This window comes from Staurois parvus, unplaced genomic scaffold, assembly GCF_062004578.1.
Source record: "Staurois parvus isolate SC_StPar_1 unplaced genomic scaffold, SC_StPar_1.0 ptg000145l, whole genome shotgun sequence".
Taxonomy (NCBI): domain Eukaryota; kingdom Metazoa; phylum Chordata; class Amphibia; order Anura; family Ranidae; genus Staurois; species Staurois parvus.
In genome coordinates this window covers 5,913,083-5,928,817 of record NW_028317941.1, presented here as the reverse complement: position 1 = coordinate 5,928,817, position 15,735 = coordinate 5,913,083, and the positions used below count along the sequence as shown (strand labels likewise).

The following is a 15,735-nucleotide window of genomic DNA, read 5'->3' as shown; positions in this document are numbered from 1 at the left end:
TATTTTTTGTTCAAAGGTAGACTTGTCCTTTAAGAGAGATGCCAGCTGACTACCAATGAACACACGTCTGACTCCAGCCATCATTCTAGCCGGACGCCCGGGTTGCCATATGACGTCAATGTCCATTCATAATTTTTTCTTTGTGGGCGTGACCCTCTCCTTTCCAGTGACTGCGCTGCATATGGGCATGGCGACGGGCGTGGTTACGTGACGTGCCCGCAGCAGGGGAAAGGGTGGGAGGAGACTTCTGCAACACCGGAAACAGGAACTGAGCCGTAGCACGGGGAAGCCATCTTACTGTCTCCCGGGAAGATGACCGGGAAGTCGGTTCGGGACGTGGAGCGGTACCAAGCCGTGCTGACCGATCTGCTGCTGCGGGAAGAGAACAAGTTCTGTGCGGACTGCCAAGCGAAAGGTAATGGTGGAGTGTAAGGCAGCTGTTAGTCCGGTTCCGGCATATAGGGTGCTCCCTTCTTCCCTTCCCTGAGCTCCACAGCCTCTACCTTCCCTCACAAGTTATACCAGTGTGCTCCCACAGCTCTGTGTTCAGGGGGCGGGGATGGAGGGCAGCCCAGGGACCTTCCTGTGTCCTTACAGCAGGGCTGTGTGCACATCCTGTGCCTGGGCTCCCTATAGGGAGGGATGAGCACACCTGAACTGCCAGACTGGTCACATGACTGCTGTCATCTGCTCCTCACTGTGTCATCACACCATTTACATGTCAGCTGTGACCTCACACCTGATCTCTTTCCTCCTTTCGTGTACACCTCACCCTCTGTCACCAGAACATGGGAGAGGTGTTCAGATCCCCCTGTGATGACACATTTCCATCTCCTATGATTGTCTTCCTGAATGTGCTGCTAGTTGGTCTCATGTATAAACGTGAGGAAAGTAGTAACAACCAGATTGGAGTTAATTCAGAACTAGGGCTGCACCTACGGCAGCCCTTGTCACCCCTCTGAAAAGTTATCTACAGGGGATAGCTTTATGGGCAGCACAGCAGCTAAATGGTTATCACTTCCGCCTGGCAGTACTAGGGTTGTTGGTTCGAATACCAGCCACAGCACCACCTGCTTGGAGTTTGCATGTTCTCCCTGTGCCTGCGTGGGTTTCCTCCGTGTACTCTGGTTTCCTCCCACACTCCAAAGACATGCTGGTAGGTTAATTGGCTCCTGTCTAAATTGGCCCTAATATGTGTATGTATGAATGTGAGTTAGAGACCTTAGATTGTATGCCCCTTGAGGGTTAGGGACTGATGTGAATGTACTATATATATATATGTGTGTTTAAAGCACTGCGTAAATTGACGGTGCTATATAAGTACCAGAAATAATAATAGCTTTTCAGAGAATGGCTAGGAGGCAATAGGCTGCCTATTTTAAAGTGATGTTAAAAAAAATATATATCAAACCTGTTATACTTACCTGTTCTGTGGAATGATTTTGCACAGAGCAGTCCCGATCCTCCCCTTCTTGGGTTCCCGGCCAGCGCTCCTGGCTCCTCATCCTCTTCAAGTGCCACCATAGCAAGCCGCTTTCTCTGGGGGCACTTGTGCAAGCTCCGTCATGAGCCCCGCTCTGAGTGTTCATAAGACAAACAGAATAGGCCCCCAGCTCCCTCCTCACTGGCTGTGATTGACATCTGCGGGAACCGATGGCTCCCGCTGCTGTCTCTTAGTTAATGAGGGGAGAGAGACCTGGGAGAGCAAGCATTCTTGTACACATTGCTGGGTCAGGCAGGTATGAGGGGCTTCAGGGGAAGCTGCATAAAAAGTCTTTTACAAACCTTCAGCCTTTAGAACCACCTTAATCCTTGAAAGCCCACACTACAGCACCACAACCATCTAAATAGGTGGCATTTGGCCTCAGTACTGTCCATCAAATTTGTATATAATTTTTGTCATGGCTAGTGGTGGTTGACTTTGCTGTTGAAAGGAGTAGCAGCATGTTACTATGCAGAACACACCCTTCTCCCCTTGACACCCCCCCCCCTTTCCCATTGGCAGCAGATGCAGGTTCTTTTTTCCTACAGCCACTGTACACTGCTGCTCCTAAACATGAGTTTAGGAGCTTTTGGTGTTTTTTTTGCCAAAGCCCTTGAACTCAACTCAATAAAAACCTATGTGTCCATGGGCTTTTACCAGAGTTTAGGAGCAACAGAGTTTAGGGGCAATTAAATGTTCTTCTTCTGAAAGCAGAATAATCGTGTTCAGGAGAAGAACAATTTAGCCAAAAAACCGTAAACATGGCAAAAACACGTGTAAACAGCAGATAAATGCTAAACGTGGCTAAATACAGTACCGCGTTTGTGCCGTGGTTAGCATTTTTCTGCTGCCAGGAGAGTTTAACGACTAGGTGAGGTCATATGTACATGTCCACGCCGCGAAACAAACCTACTTCGTAACCCTCATCAACACCCTCTCCTTTAATCCTTGTCTGCTCTTCTCCACCTTCAACTCCCTACTCTCTCCCCCACCCAGTACCTCACTCACTGCCCATGAGATTGCCATTCACTTTCAAAATAAGATTGACGCAATCCGTAAGAACATTGCCAATGCTCCACCTACCTCCCCACATAGCCTCCCTCCCACTACAACCCCTCCAACTTTCCTCTCCTCTGACCTCGCAACCGCCCTGCCCCCCACCACCCTTAACATCCCGCACACCATAACCCCCCAACACTCCGCTCCTTCAGCCTTGCCACCACTAAGGAGGTCACCAAGGTCTTCTCAGAAGCCCGCCTCACCACTTGCCCCCTTGACCCTGTCACCACACAACTCCTCCGGGCACCCTCCCCCTCCATCCTACGCTCCCTCGCCCACATCTTCAATCTCTCCCTCTCTACTGGCGCATTCCCCTCCCCCCTAAAGCACGCGCACATCACCCCCATACTTAAAACACCCTCCTTGGACCCCACTGACCTGAACAACCTTAGACCCATCTCCCTGCCTGCTGCCATTCACTTCCAAGCTCCTTGAGCGCTTAATCTACAATCGCCTAAGCTCCCACCTCACTGACAACAACCTCCTCGATCCACTACAGTCTGGCTTCCGTCCCCTACACTCCATCGAAACCGTCTTACTCAAAATCACTAATGACCTTCTAACCGCCAAAGCTAATGGCCACTACTCAGTCCTCTTACTCCTCGACCTCTCTACGGCCTTCGACACATGTTGACCACCCCCTCCTCGATAAACTACACTCCCTCAGCATCAGAGACTCCGCTCTCTCCTGGCTCTCCTCCTATCTCTCCCAACGCTCCTTCAGCGTTACCTATAACGCTAGCACCTCCCCCTCTCTGTTGGGGTCCCCCAAGGCTCTGTCCTCGGGCCCTTTCTTTTCTCCATCTACACCTCCTCCCTTGGCAAACTGATACACTCCCACGGCTTCAACTATCACCTCTACGCCGATGGCATGCAAATTTACCTCTCCACCCCTCAACTCGCCCCTTTGCCCGTATCACCCACCTACTGAATGACATATCAGACTGGATGTCTCTCCACTTCCTCAAACTGAACCTTTCAAAAACCGAGCTCCTAATTTTCCCCCCAGCCCGCGCCCCCCCACCCTCTCCATCACGACCAACAACGCCACCATCAGTCCCACCCCGCAAGCCAAAGTCCTAGGTGTCACTCTAGATTCAAACCTGTCCTTCCAACCCCATGTCCATTCGCTAGCAAGCTCATGCAGGCTCCACCTTCATAACATCTCCAAAATACATACATTCCTAACCCCAGACACTACTAAACAACTCGTTCACTCCCTCATTATCTCACGCCTGGACTACTGCAACTCCCTGCTCACCGGCCTACCTCATAACAGACTATCCCCGCTTCAGTCAATCCTGAACTCAGGTGTTATGGAAGACCAGGATGCTTCAATAGCGGCCTTCAGCTCTTCTGCATTGTTCGGTCTCATGTCTCTCATCTTTTATTGGCAATGCCCCATAGATTCTCTATGGGGTTCAGGTCAGGCGAGTTTGCTGGCCAATCAAGCACAGTAATCCCACGGTCATTGAACCAGGTTTTGGTGCTTTTGGCAGTGTGGGCAGGTGCCACGTCCTGCTGGAAAATGAAGTCCGCATCCCCATAAAGCTCGTCTGCGGAAGGAAGCATGAAGTGCTCTACAATCTCCTGGTAGACGGCTGCGTTGACCTTGGATTTAATGAAGCACAGTGGGCCAACACCAGCAGATGACATGGCTAACTAAATCAACACAGACTGTGGAAACTTCACACTGGACTTCAAGCATCTTACAGTGTGTGCCTCTCCATTCTTCCTCCATACTCTGGGTCCTTGGTTTCCAAATGAGATGCAAAAGTTGCTCTCATCAGAAAAGAGGACTTTGGACCACTGTGCAACAGACCAGGTCTGTTTTTCTTTATTGCAATAAATAATTTGCGCTAGTAAATATATATATATATATATATATATATATATATATATATATATATATATATATATATATATAATAAAAAAAGTTCAAATAATAAGTCCAAACTTAAAATGCCAATACCCCAAAAAAATGTGCAAAAAAAGTGTCTGAATGTGACAAAACACCACCAAAAAACCTTAGTAATATGATGGCAAGTCATCCATAGGTATATCTTCAGGAAACTAAATTCTGCAGAACACCGATCCACATAGACCAAATATCAAAATGAAAGAAACTTTTCAATTTATCCCGGAAATCCACTTCTCCAAAAGAAAAAACCACCTTCAATCGTATCCTATGGATGACTTGCCATCATATTGCTAAGGTTTTTTGGTGGTGTTTTGTCACATTCAGACACTTTTTTTGCACAATTTTTTTGAACATTTTTTTGGGGTATTGGCATTTTAAGTTTGGACTTATTATTTGAACTTTTTTTTATTATTCATATATATATATATATATATATATATATATATATATATATATATATATATATATATATATATATATATATATATATATATATATATATTTACTAGCGCAAATTATTTATTGCATTAATTGTTACACTTTATTTATGGTGATTTTTTTGCAGCTGGTACACTATAAGTGAGTTATATATTTTTTCATTTGCCATAGGCGCTATTATATATTTTCTTTATCTGTTTTTCTTTAGCCCAGGTAAGACGCTTCTGACGTTTTTTATTGTTCAGGAGCAGCTTGACAAGAGGAATACGACATTTCAAACCCATGTCCAGAATCCGTCTGTGTGTGGTGGCTCTTGATGCGCTGACTCCAGCCTCAGTCCACTCCTTGTGAAAGTCCCCAACACTTTTAAATGGCCTTTTTCCTGACAATCCTCTCCAGGCTGCGGTCATCCCTGCTGCTTCTGCACCTTTTTCTTCCACATAACTTTCTATTAATGTGCTTTGGTACAGCACTATGGGAACATCCAACTTCTTTTGCAATTACCTTTTGAGGCTTTCCCTCCTTATGGAGGGTGTCAATGATGGTTTTCTGCACAACTGTCAGGTCAGCAGTCTTTCAGTCTGGTTCAGTAGGAATCACAATCATGGGAGAGACCATTTAAAGGCTCAGGAACCCTTTGCAGGTGTTATGGCTTAATTAGCTGATTAGAGTGGGACACTTTGAGCCTAGAATATTGCACCTTTTCACAATATTCTAATTTTCTGAGATTGTGGATTTGGGGTTTTCATGAGCTGTAAGCCATAATCATCACAATTATGACAAATCACGGCTTGAACTATCTTGCTTTGCATGTAATGAGTCTATCTCATATTATTTTCACCTTTTTAAGTTGCATTACTGAAATAAATGAACTTCTGCACAATATTATAATTTTTTGAGTTTCACCTGTATGTAGAAAGAGGCTGCAGGAGCCTGCCATTGCACCTACGATCCACTGATTGCATGTCCAGTACTTTGTAGGCCCCTGAGAAAATTCAAATTTTTTTTAACTGCAAAACTATCCATTTAATTTTTTTTTTTTAAAGGTGAACTTTGAAAGGATAAGTTCACTTTTAACAAAAATAAATAAATGCACTTTTGTGTTTTTTCAGGTTAAAAAAATGTGCAGTTATATTTTTTTCTTAGGAGCCTGCAGAGCATTCCACCCACGATCAGCAGATCACGGGTGCAACACCAGGCTTCTGCAGACCCTCAGTACGGTTGTCTGCCCATACTTCCCATAAAGTGAATGTTAGTAAATAAGATGACTCTGTGTGTACTATTATGTAGAAAATTGTACACAATTGCTTTGTCGACTATCGTGCCACATTGTTTTTCACTTCAAGAGGTGAAGAGCCATTTAGCACTACCTGATCCTTTCTTGCAATGTCAAGAGTTTACATGTCAGTTTGTATATGGCATAGGCAGTAAACCTAAAGTGTGTAAAATAATGCTACCACTTTAGACACATATAGATCTGTATGCTTGAAATATGTAATTGCTTGATCTGCTTACAAAGGAAAGGAAATATTTTATCCACATACACAGCCAGCGCTAAAGTTCAAGTATTTTCTAAAACAATACAATGTTGCAAATTTCATAATCTTTCTATATAAATGTGTTTTATTCACCACACAGAAAGTATCCTCTGAAACGGTCCCAATGCCGTTAGGCCCCTTCACACCAGAAATTGTGCGTTGACATGCGTTTGCAAATTTTAATGCACATTTGCTTGTGGTGCATTTTTCTTTTGCGTTTGCTTGCACTTCCCCTGAGGTCACACCCTGCTTTTTCTTTTTTTTAAGACTTTTATGTGTGCTGTGGTGCAAAAATACAGATTGCTTACCTTTTTCTTTTCCACTGCACTGTAATGGTGTGAACTGTACCCATAGGATAACCCCTGGAGAAGTCCTGGCTCGCAGTCTCCACTCTAATTCATCCCAAAGGTGTTCTATCGGGTTGAGGTCAGGACTCTGTGCAGGCCAGTCAAGTTCTTCCACTCCAAACTCGTTCATCCACTCCAAACTCGTTCATCCATGTCTTTATGGACCTTGCTTTGTACACTGGTGTGCAGTCATGTTGGACCATCCCCAAACTGTTCCCACAAAGCTGGGAGCATGAAATTGTCCAAAATGTCTTGGTATGCTGAAGCCTTAGTAGTTCCCTTCACTGGAACTAAGGTGCCAAGCCTAACCCCTGAAAAACAAACCCACACCATAATCCCCCCTCCACCAAAATTTACACTTTGCACAATGCAGTCAGGCAAGTACTGTTCTCCTGGCAACCGCCAAACCCAGACATGTTTATTGGATTGTGAAGGAGAACAACAAAAGAGAAGCGCACCAACCTTGCGCATTACCTCAGTAACCAAAAATTTATTGAATAAAAGAATGGTACTCACAAACAGCGAATAAAAACAAGCATGTAAGTCCTCAAGGGGACTTTAAAGGCAAGATGCCAATGCGAATCCCGTCATGGAGGAAGCCACTCAGTACAGCTGACGCGTTTCGAAGGACGTGCCTTCTTCCTCAGAGCTAAGGCACGTCCTTCGAAACGCGTCAGCTGTACTGAGTGGCTTCCTCCATGACGGGATTCGCATTGGCATCTTGCCTTTAAAGTCCCCTTGAGGACTTACATGCTTGTTTTTATTCGCTGTTTGTGAGTACCATTCTTTTATTCAATAAATTTTTGGTTACTGAGGTAATGCGCAAGGTTGGTGCGCTTCTCTTTTGTTGTTCTCCTTCACAGTTTTGATTGGGCTTCCCCAGCCTTGATGTGGAGCTGCACGACCTTGTCTATTCCGGTGGTCCCTTCCTTTTTGGAGTTTGATTCCATCTACTTACCACCGGCCTGGGTCCCGGAGCACAGGAGATATTGCATTTGGTTCACTATGTTTATTGGATTGCCAGACAGAGGGGTGTGATTGGTCACTCCAGAGAACACTGCTGTAGAGCCCAGTGGCGGCGTGCTTTACACCACTGCATATGATGCTTTGCATTGCACTTGGTGCTGTAAGGCTTGGATGCAGCTGCTTGGCCATGGAAACCCATTCTATGAAGCTCTCTACGCACTGTTGTGCTAATCTGAAGGCCACACGAAGTTTGGAGGTCTTTAGCTATTCTTTAGACAGTTGGCAACTTCTGCGCACTGTGCACTTCATGCGCTGACCCCGTTCTGTCATTTTTTGTGGCTGAATTTCTGCTGTTCCCAGTTGCTTCCACTTTGTTATAAAACCACTAACAGTTGGCTGTGTAATATTTAGTAACAAGGAAATGTCACGGATGGACTTATTGCACAGGTGACAACCTATTACAGTATCATGCTTGAATTCATTGAGCTCCTGAGAGCAACCCATTCTTTCACAAATGTTTGTAGAAGCAGTCTGCATGCCTACGTGCTTGATTTTATACACCTGTGGCCACAGAGGTGATTGGAACACCTGAATCCAATGATTTGGAGGGGTGTCCCAATGCTTTTGGCAATATAGTGTATATAAGTATTTTAATAGTTTATTTTTTATCAATGTACAAAATGGAAAGGGAGCAAACAGAAGAAAATCTAAATCAAATCAAAATTTGGTATGACTACCTTTTGGCTTCAAACCAACATCAATTATTCTAGGTACACACAGTGCTTTTGCTCACAGTTTTTGAAGGAATTCGGCAGGTAGGTTGTTCCAAACATCTTACCATACGTCTGATGTAGAAACCAGGCTAAGTGACTCAACTATACACAGAAACATAGGAACTGGGGTGCAGAAAAATGGCAGCAGGTTTTCTGGACTGATATGTCAAATTGTGAAATATTTGGCTCTAGCAGGAGGCAGTTTGTTCACAAAAGGGCTGGAGAGGTGTACAATAATGAATGTCTGCAGGCAACAATAAAGCATGGTGGAGGTTCTTTGCAAGTTTCAGACTGCATTTCTGCAAATGGAGCTGGAGATTCGGTCAGGATCAATGGTGTTGTCATTGTTGAGAAATACAGGCAGACACTTAACCATTGATTTGGAGGGGTGTCCCAATACTTTTGGCAATATAATGTATCTATACCCCCATTTGCTGCCTTTGCAGCTTAAGGAGGAGCATTTGGGAGGGGGTGGCAGTAAAAATGCAGCTCAGCTGTATACCTTTACTGCCCCCCAGCAGCAAAGTGCAAACAAGGCCATAACTAGGTAAATTATCCACAGCACTACAACACAACTATGGAGGTGGTGCTGGAATTATCGTAACTAGATCTTTTAAGAAATCTGTATTCCTATCTGGATGGGGTTTTTTTTCCTATGAGAAATTTGGAAATATTGGTGAAAATGTGCATCTGACCCTTATAATTTGAGGTCCATCCCATCTGGGAGTGGGCCTTTCTGATAGCAGTGGGGGAAGATACAGTTGAAGCACATTTTATCTGGAGTCCAGAACACATGCAATGCTCTGAATAATTTACATGGTTAAAGGTGGTGATCCCTTTGCAAGGACATTTTTTTTGTGCCGTGAAACAGTTACACTGAAATATTGTGGCATTTGCAACCTTGTATTTATTCTTTTTTTAGAACATATGTAAAACTGAACTCTGGGCAATTTTTTTTCCATGCAGCGGGGCTGTGCCAGTATTGCACGGGTCAACTGCTCTTTTTGTCTAGGGGAGAGCAGACAGCTTATACTCTCTTGATCCTTTGATCCTTCTGAAAACCGCGCTCCGCCAAGGTCCAACAGTGGACTGTTCTTGGTCTATGGAGTCTGTGCTGTATGTGATGATGTCAGGAACAGTCCACTATTCAAGACTGCTGGAGCTCGGGGTGCAGGACCTATGCTGAGAGGATCAGAGGATTAGGCAAGTATCTCTTCTTTCCTCTCCCCTATAAAACACAACAGTTAACCCGTGCAATGCAGACACAGCCCCATTGCATGGGAAGAAAATTAATTGCCTTAAGTTCAGCTTTAAAGCTGTATTAAACCCAAAAGCAAACGTTTATTATTTTGCAGATTACCAGTTCTTAGGTGTGATGGCTGGATTAGCTTTCTTTTTTTTTTTTTTGCTTTTTCCTATATTTTATACATAGTGATCTGGCTAGTAAGTCTCTGTTTTTCAAAAGAACAAGCTCTTCTGCAGATGTAGCAGTTGGAGTGATGAGACAAACCATTTACCACTGGCATGTGTGCTTACAATGATCCACATTTTATTTACAACCTTTTTCCCAAAAGGACAATAAAATACCTAACTACTTATAAAGTGTGATCTGGAATTTGGCTTCAATTTGTTGGTGGATCTAAAGCTGCTAGTACATCTAACAGTCCCTTCCCCCCCAGATTAACAATGCTGCAGTCCAAAGGTGCCCCTATGCTCCTTCATTTTCACATTTATTAAGGTTTCTAAAAATTGATTTGTTGGCTAGCACCATTGTAAGGGATATTGTACCATTTTCAAATGTGTTTAGAGGTCTGCCATTGAAAGGCTTGCTTAAAGCAGAAGTTTACCCATAACAACTTGATAAAAAATGTTCTTTAGCAAGAAATCTACATTCTGCATAAATAATTATACTACCAAAATTAGTGTGTGCTGTAAATTGCCTCCAGCTTCTTGTCAGAGGCTTCCATTTTGCAGAAGCTCAGAGCCCATGAACAGCAGTAAATATTTAGACTGTTAGCAGATCTGCCTCTACAGTTTTGGCACTGTGCTGATAGAGAGTAACTGAGCATGTGCAGAGCAGAGCATGGCGGCGTATTACTGGATTTCAAGCGCTTGCCGCCCGCTCACAGTTATGAACTTCATGGAGGCGGCAGCTGCAGCAGGGGCGACGTACTGGTACGTTGCAACTCTTCTTCCGGTTTGAGGCACTTGTGCCCCCTGCCGACCCCTTGTGATTGGACACAGCACATGTTTAGCAGCTGATTTCAGCCAATGATCAGAAGGTGATGGGAAACGAGAGTTGTCCTCCCTCCTCGTAGTCTTCTGGGACACGGGATCATTTAGAAAGCACAGCACTACATGCGCAGTAGGCACACGGCTGTGAAGCCGCAAGCTGTCACAGCCGGGTGCCCACACTGAATATGCTGGTGCCAGGAACACCCTACGGCTGGTGAAGTGAGCTGCAGGCAAGGACCTCGTGGGATCAAGGGACAGGTGAGTGGCTGTTTTTTAAAAGTCAGCAGCTACAGTTTTTATAGCTGCTGACTTTTATTTTTTTTACAGTGTGACTGGAACTCCGCTTTAAGTATAGGAACCAGACATCTCAGCAATTTCAGCCAGGGCATATTAATTATGTAAACTCTGTGACATCAAACTTTGAGGATAACATCCATGTGGCATGTTAAGACAGTCGTCAGCATCTGTTGAAAGAGCCTTAAAGTGTTACTAAACCCAGGACCCTGCATTCACTATATCTCGTCACCCACAGCACACAGAACATGTGCAAGTGAAAATATTTTAGTAAATATCATTTTTTACTGTTGTGGGTTTAGTAACACTAAGCACCATCACAAAAGCTGAAGGTCATGTGTTCCACTGGTTCGAGATATAAGAATTTTTCTTAATTTACAGTTTATTGAAGATGAAAGGTAACCAGTTTAAAAATAGTTTTGTGATTAGACTCTGACTTATGCTGGCCATACATTATACAATTTTCTTCAGATTTTTGCTTTAGATTTACCAAAAACCATATAATAGGAGGTCAAACCTAACAACACTTTCAATTGTATCCAATTAGGCAGGCTCTTGCACTACATAGTTGAAGGTAAATCTAAAGGCAATTGGACAGAAAATGGACAGAAAATTGGATATTGTATGGCCAGCCTTAGGCAGCCTTTCTTTGAATTGTATACTGCATATTTATTCAAGGGCAGTCAAGCTCAACGTAGGGGAACTTGTAGACAGCGTCAATCGGGCAGTTTTTCTTCTGTGGATCTATGTACAGATAAGGCCTTAGTTAATCAATCCATTTTTATTTGTTCCATGTGGTACTAAAGTTGTCTGATAAAATATTTCCCTGTGGTTTAATACCCAATTCCAACCAAAACATTGTTTGTTTTTTTGTTTTGGATAAATTTGGGAATAGCAAGCATGAGAATAATGGAAATTTGTTTACTGGCTGTTGCCCATTGTGGGGATTTCAGTAGGATAGACATATAATCTGGCTGAGGCTCAAACCCTTTGTGTTTTTATTCTTTTTTTTTTTTTTTAGTAAAAAGAACAGGTGTATTGGCACATACGAATAGCTACTAGGAGAATATCAAAATATGTACAAAAATTTTGGAAGTTGGGTGAAAAAGTGGCATCAAAAATGACTTTTCAGTAAAATGTACAAATTTTTATAAATATGCTTTTAGTAAGTTGCATTACATTCTAGCCAGATTCCAGTTGTGAGAGATTCACTGTCCTATTCTTCATCTAATACAAAGCAGAGAGGTGATGTCCTTTTTCACTGGTAAATTTCTCTATAGTAAATGGAGTGGGGGGCTTCAGTGTGATGAAGTAATATTGCTAAGAATCTTTCTGAAAACAAGTTAATGGGGAGACGGGGGAAATCTTGCCACAAGGATAGCCATGGACAGGTCAAGTGTCGGTTGGTTCAGCAGGAACCGGACGAGATTGAAGCCACATATGGGCAGGCTGATTGATCGATCAATTTGGCTACAACCAGCCTGACGTATTTTACATGTGCTAGTGTAGCCACTAGCAATAATCCACAGTTTTCTCTCTGCGGGGATGTCTTCTCTGTCCAAATTGGGGAATTTAGAGCAGTGGACAAATTAAGGGCAGGGATGCCTGGAGGGAGCCCACTGTAGTAATTGACTTGATGTAAAAACCCAGAGTTCATATATTTTAAAGAAACTCTCACCCTAGAGGTAAAGTCTGAGCTGGCATATTGATCAACAGGATGATCTATTTGCTAGTTGAGTTGGTATATTTCACAATTGACTATCGGATTAGTACAGTAGGTGCAAAATGACTGAAACCTATCTCAGTAGCTGACTCTCGCAAAGTATCTTGAAACCAATTTGCCGTGTTATTTCTAAGCAATACTGTGAGTTATTTAGAGCTACTGGATTAACAGTGTTCATTTACAAGTTTTGCTAATTATCTTGACGTCATTATGCTGTATTGGTACAGATTTATTCTTTCATTGACTCAGAACAGTGAATCATGACTTGGCCAAATTGAATTTTCGGAGATCCATTTTTGCCAAATTGGAAGCAGCCTTCTTTGGCTGTAGAATTGAACTTTTCTAACTGCCATCTGATATTGTTTTTCATTTAGTAGTATCGGAGCAACACATTGTATAAGTTACTTTAGGTTTCTGTACAGACAAGTCTTCATTCTGTTTCTATTGAAGAGCTCCCACTGCTTTTATTTTTTTCATGCATGAGCTTGTGAAAAACATTACGATTGTACATTTATGTCGATGGTGACTGTTTTAACCACTTCAAGTCTGGACACTTTTACCCCCTTCTTATCCAGGCCAATTTTCAGCTTTCAGTGCTATCACACTTTGAATGACAATTGCGTGGTCATGCAATATTGTACCCATATGAATGTCTTAGCATTTTTTTGAGACAAATAAAACTTTATTTTGGTGGTATTTATTCACCACTGGGATTTTTTTTGAAAAGGTCCTTTCTTAAAAAATTTTACAAATAATCTTTCTTCGTGAATCTTGGCCAAAATGTATTTGGTTATTTTTTTAGTAAAAAAAAAAAAAATAACCCAAGTTAGTTTATAACCAAAAATTATATTTTTTTAAAAAAATGTTTTACATTTTAATTTTTTTATATTTGTTTTTTTTTTTTTTTTAAAGTCTGTCACCCTAGCAGTACAGTGTCACTCCACTACTTGTGGGGGATGATGAAGATTTATTTATTTTTTTTACACTGATTGCTTTTACTCCCATAGAGGCTGTAAAAGCAATAATTTCTCCTTCTCTCTGGCTGCATTCTTGCAACCATTGAGAAATACTGTGAGAGCTGTGATTGGTCACAGCTTGTCACATGGTACAAGGATGCTGTGAATAGCCTTGTACCATTTGATCTCTGTGACCATTCACAGATTTCACACATAGTAAGCAATGATGTCAGAAGTGACATCTTACTTACTCCTTTTCATGTGATCACTGATTGGCCAATCAGTGATCACATGATCGGGACCTCACACAGAGGTCCCTTACAGCGATCGGTGTTCCTCTGTGTCCTCCAGACACAGCAGGCACTGGATCGCGGTGCCGCTCGCTCCCAGGGAGCACGCACAGCCTGAAAACGCGGGCGCCATTTATGAACGCCAACCCGCTCCTGCACTGCTCATGTACATAATCAGCCAGATGGGAAGTGGTTAAAGAGGAAGCTGTGCCCAAAAGGCTGGAAGATGGTAAAAGGCTAGTCACCAGTATTGTTGGTGGTTTCCCTGCAGTCTCTATTACTGACTTTACATGCTAATGAGTTTTGCATCCTCAGGTCAGTCTCTAGCAGACCAGAACAGTAAGTAGCGAAGTAATGATATTACCAAATCTCACTCCAGATCTCCTGAGACTAACAGTCAGAGGCAGCAGTGCATTAGATTGACACTTTTTATGTATGCAGTTATGGGACTGTGTTATATTGTGGGACTGTGTGCACAGGAGTCTCTGGACACCCTCAAGTACCAAGAAGTACTGTGCTATTTTTGTAGATTTAAATCCGGATAAAATGTACTGATTACTGCTCAGGCACCATTAACACTTCTGTATGTTCCCTATAACAGCAGATCTTCACTTTGTGAGTTCAGTTCCACTTAACCACAGTTTGTATCTGCATATTATTAATAAAACGAATGTCTCTGTGTATGAGTGTAAAAGTGCCAGTGTAGCTGACCTTTACCAGATATGCTTATTTATTTAAAGAATATGTAAACCCAACATTTCATTTTCCTGATATGTCTGCTGTACCATGTACTTGTATGAAAAAGTATCCAGCTCTTGTTGTATTTCTTCCTTTGTGTGAAATACCTGGTGTCCCTGCCAATCCCTCTGCTTTCCTTAAAGACTGACCATACTTGGCACGAAAGCACAACACGGTCCATTTTCTGGCTGTCTGGAACTCTGCCTACTCTGCTCCAATGATCAGACTTGTGCTGATATGCCCCCCTCTGCACAACTATTCACTAAGACCACTAGTGTGCTGCTGTTTCTCCTCCTCCTAGCTCCTTATGCAGCTAAAAACAGAGGGAATGGTGATCACTTGCATAAAAGGGGGTACACCTATTTATATGTATACACAAATGTTTTGTCTTTCATTTCCATTTTAAAGTGATTCTAAAGACTTATTTTTTTTTAAGAAAAAATAACAAACATAAGTATACTTACCTGCTGTGTGCAGTGGTTTTGCACAGAGCAGCCCGGATTCTGCTCGGGTCCCCCGCCAGCGCTCCTGGCCCTTCCCTCCTGTCCAGTGCCCCCACAGCAAGCAGCTTGCTATGGGTGCACCCGCTGCTCCGTGTGTCCATTCACACACAGAGCCACAGCTCGGTCCCACCCCCTTTCTTTTCTCATTGGCTCGCTGGCTGTGATTGACAGCACTGGGAGCCAATAGCTTCCACTTCTGTCTCAGCCAGTCTGAAGAGGGAGTCTTGGGATAGCCAAGACTCCAATGTACATGGCTGGATGGAAAGGGGCTTAGGTGAGTATTGGGGGGGGATGCTGCACAAAGAAGGTTGGTTTTTTTTTTGTTCTTGTTTTTTTTTTTACTTTCATGCATAGAATGCATGAAGGTACAAAACCTTGAGCCTGTACAACCACTTTAAATTGAATGGACTGTTTTACAAGGTTGAGGGCTTTTTTGCTGAGTGCTGAGTTCTTATTTTGAGGCTGTAGCAA

General features: G+C 43.0%; 1 protein-coding gene across 2 annotated transcripts in view; it reads left to right on the top strand.

Moving 5' to 3' along the window:
- Positions 1–251: 251 nt before the first annotated feature.
- SMAP2 (small ArfGAP2) overlaps positions 252–15,735 on the top strand; it is a 56,414-nt gene continuing 40,930 nt past the window's right edge. For both annotated transcript variants that reach the window (XR_016312265.1, XM_089673876.1), the window contains exon 1: positions 252–415. Coding sequence is in view for 1 of the 2 variants with exons in the window: in XM_089673876.1 (XP_089530002.1) it covers positions 313–415 (103 nt within the window). In the remaining variant the exon portion in view is untranslated. The remainder of the gene's footprint in view (positions 416–15,735) is intronic.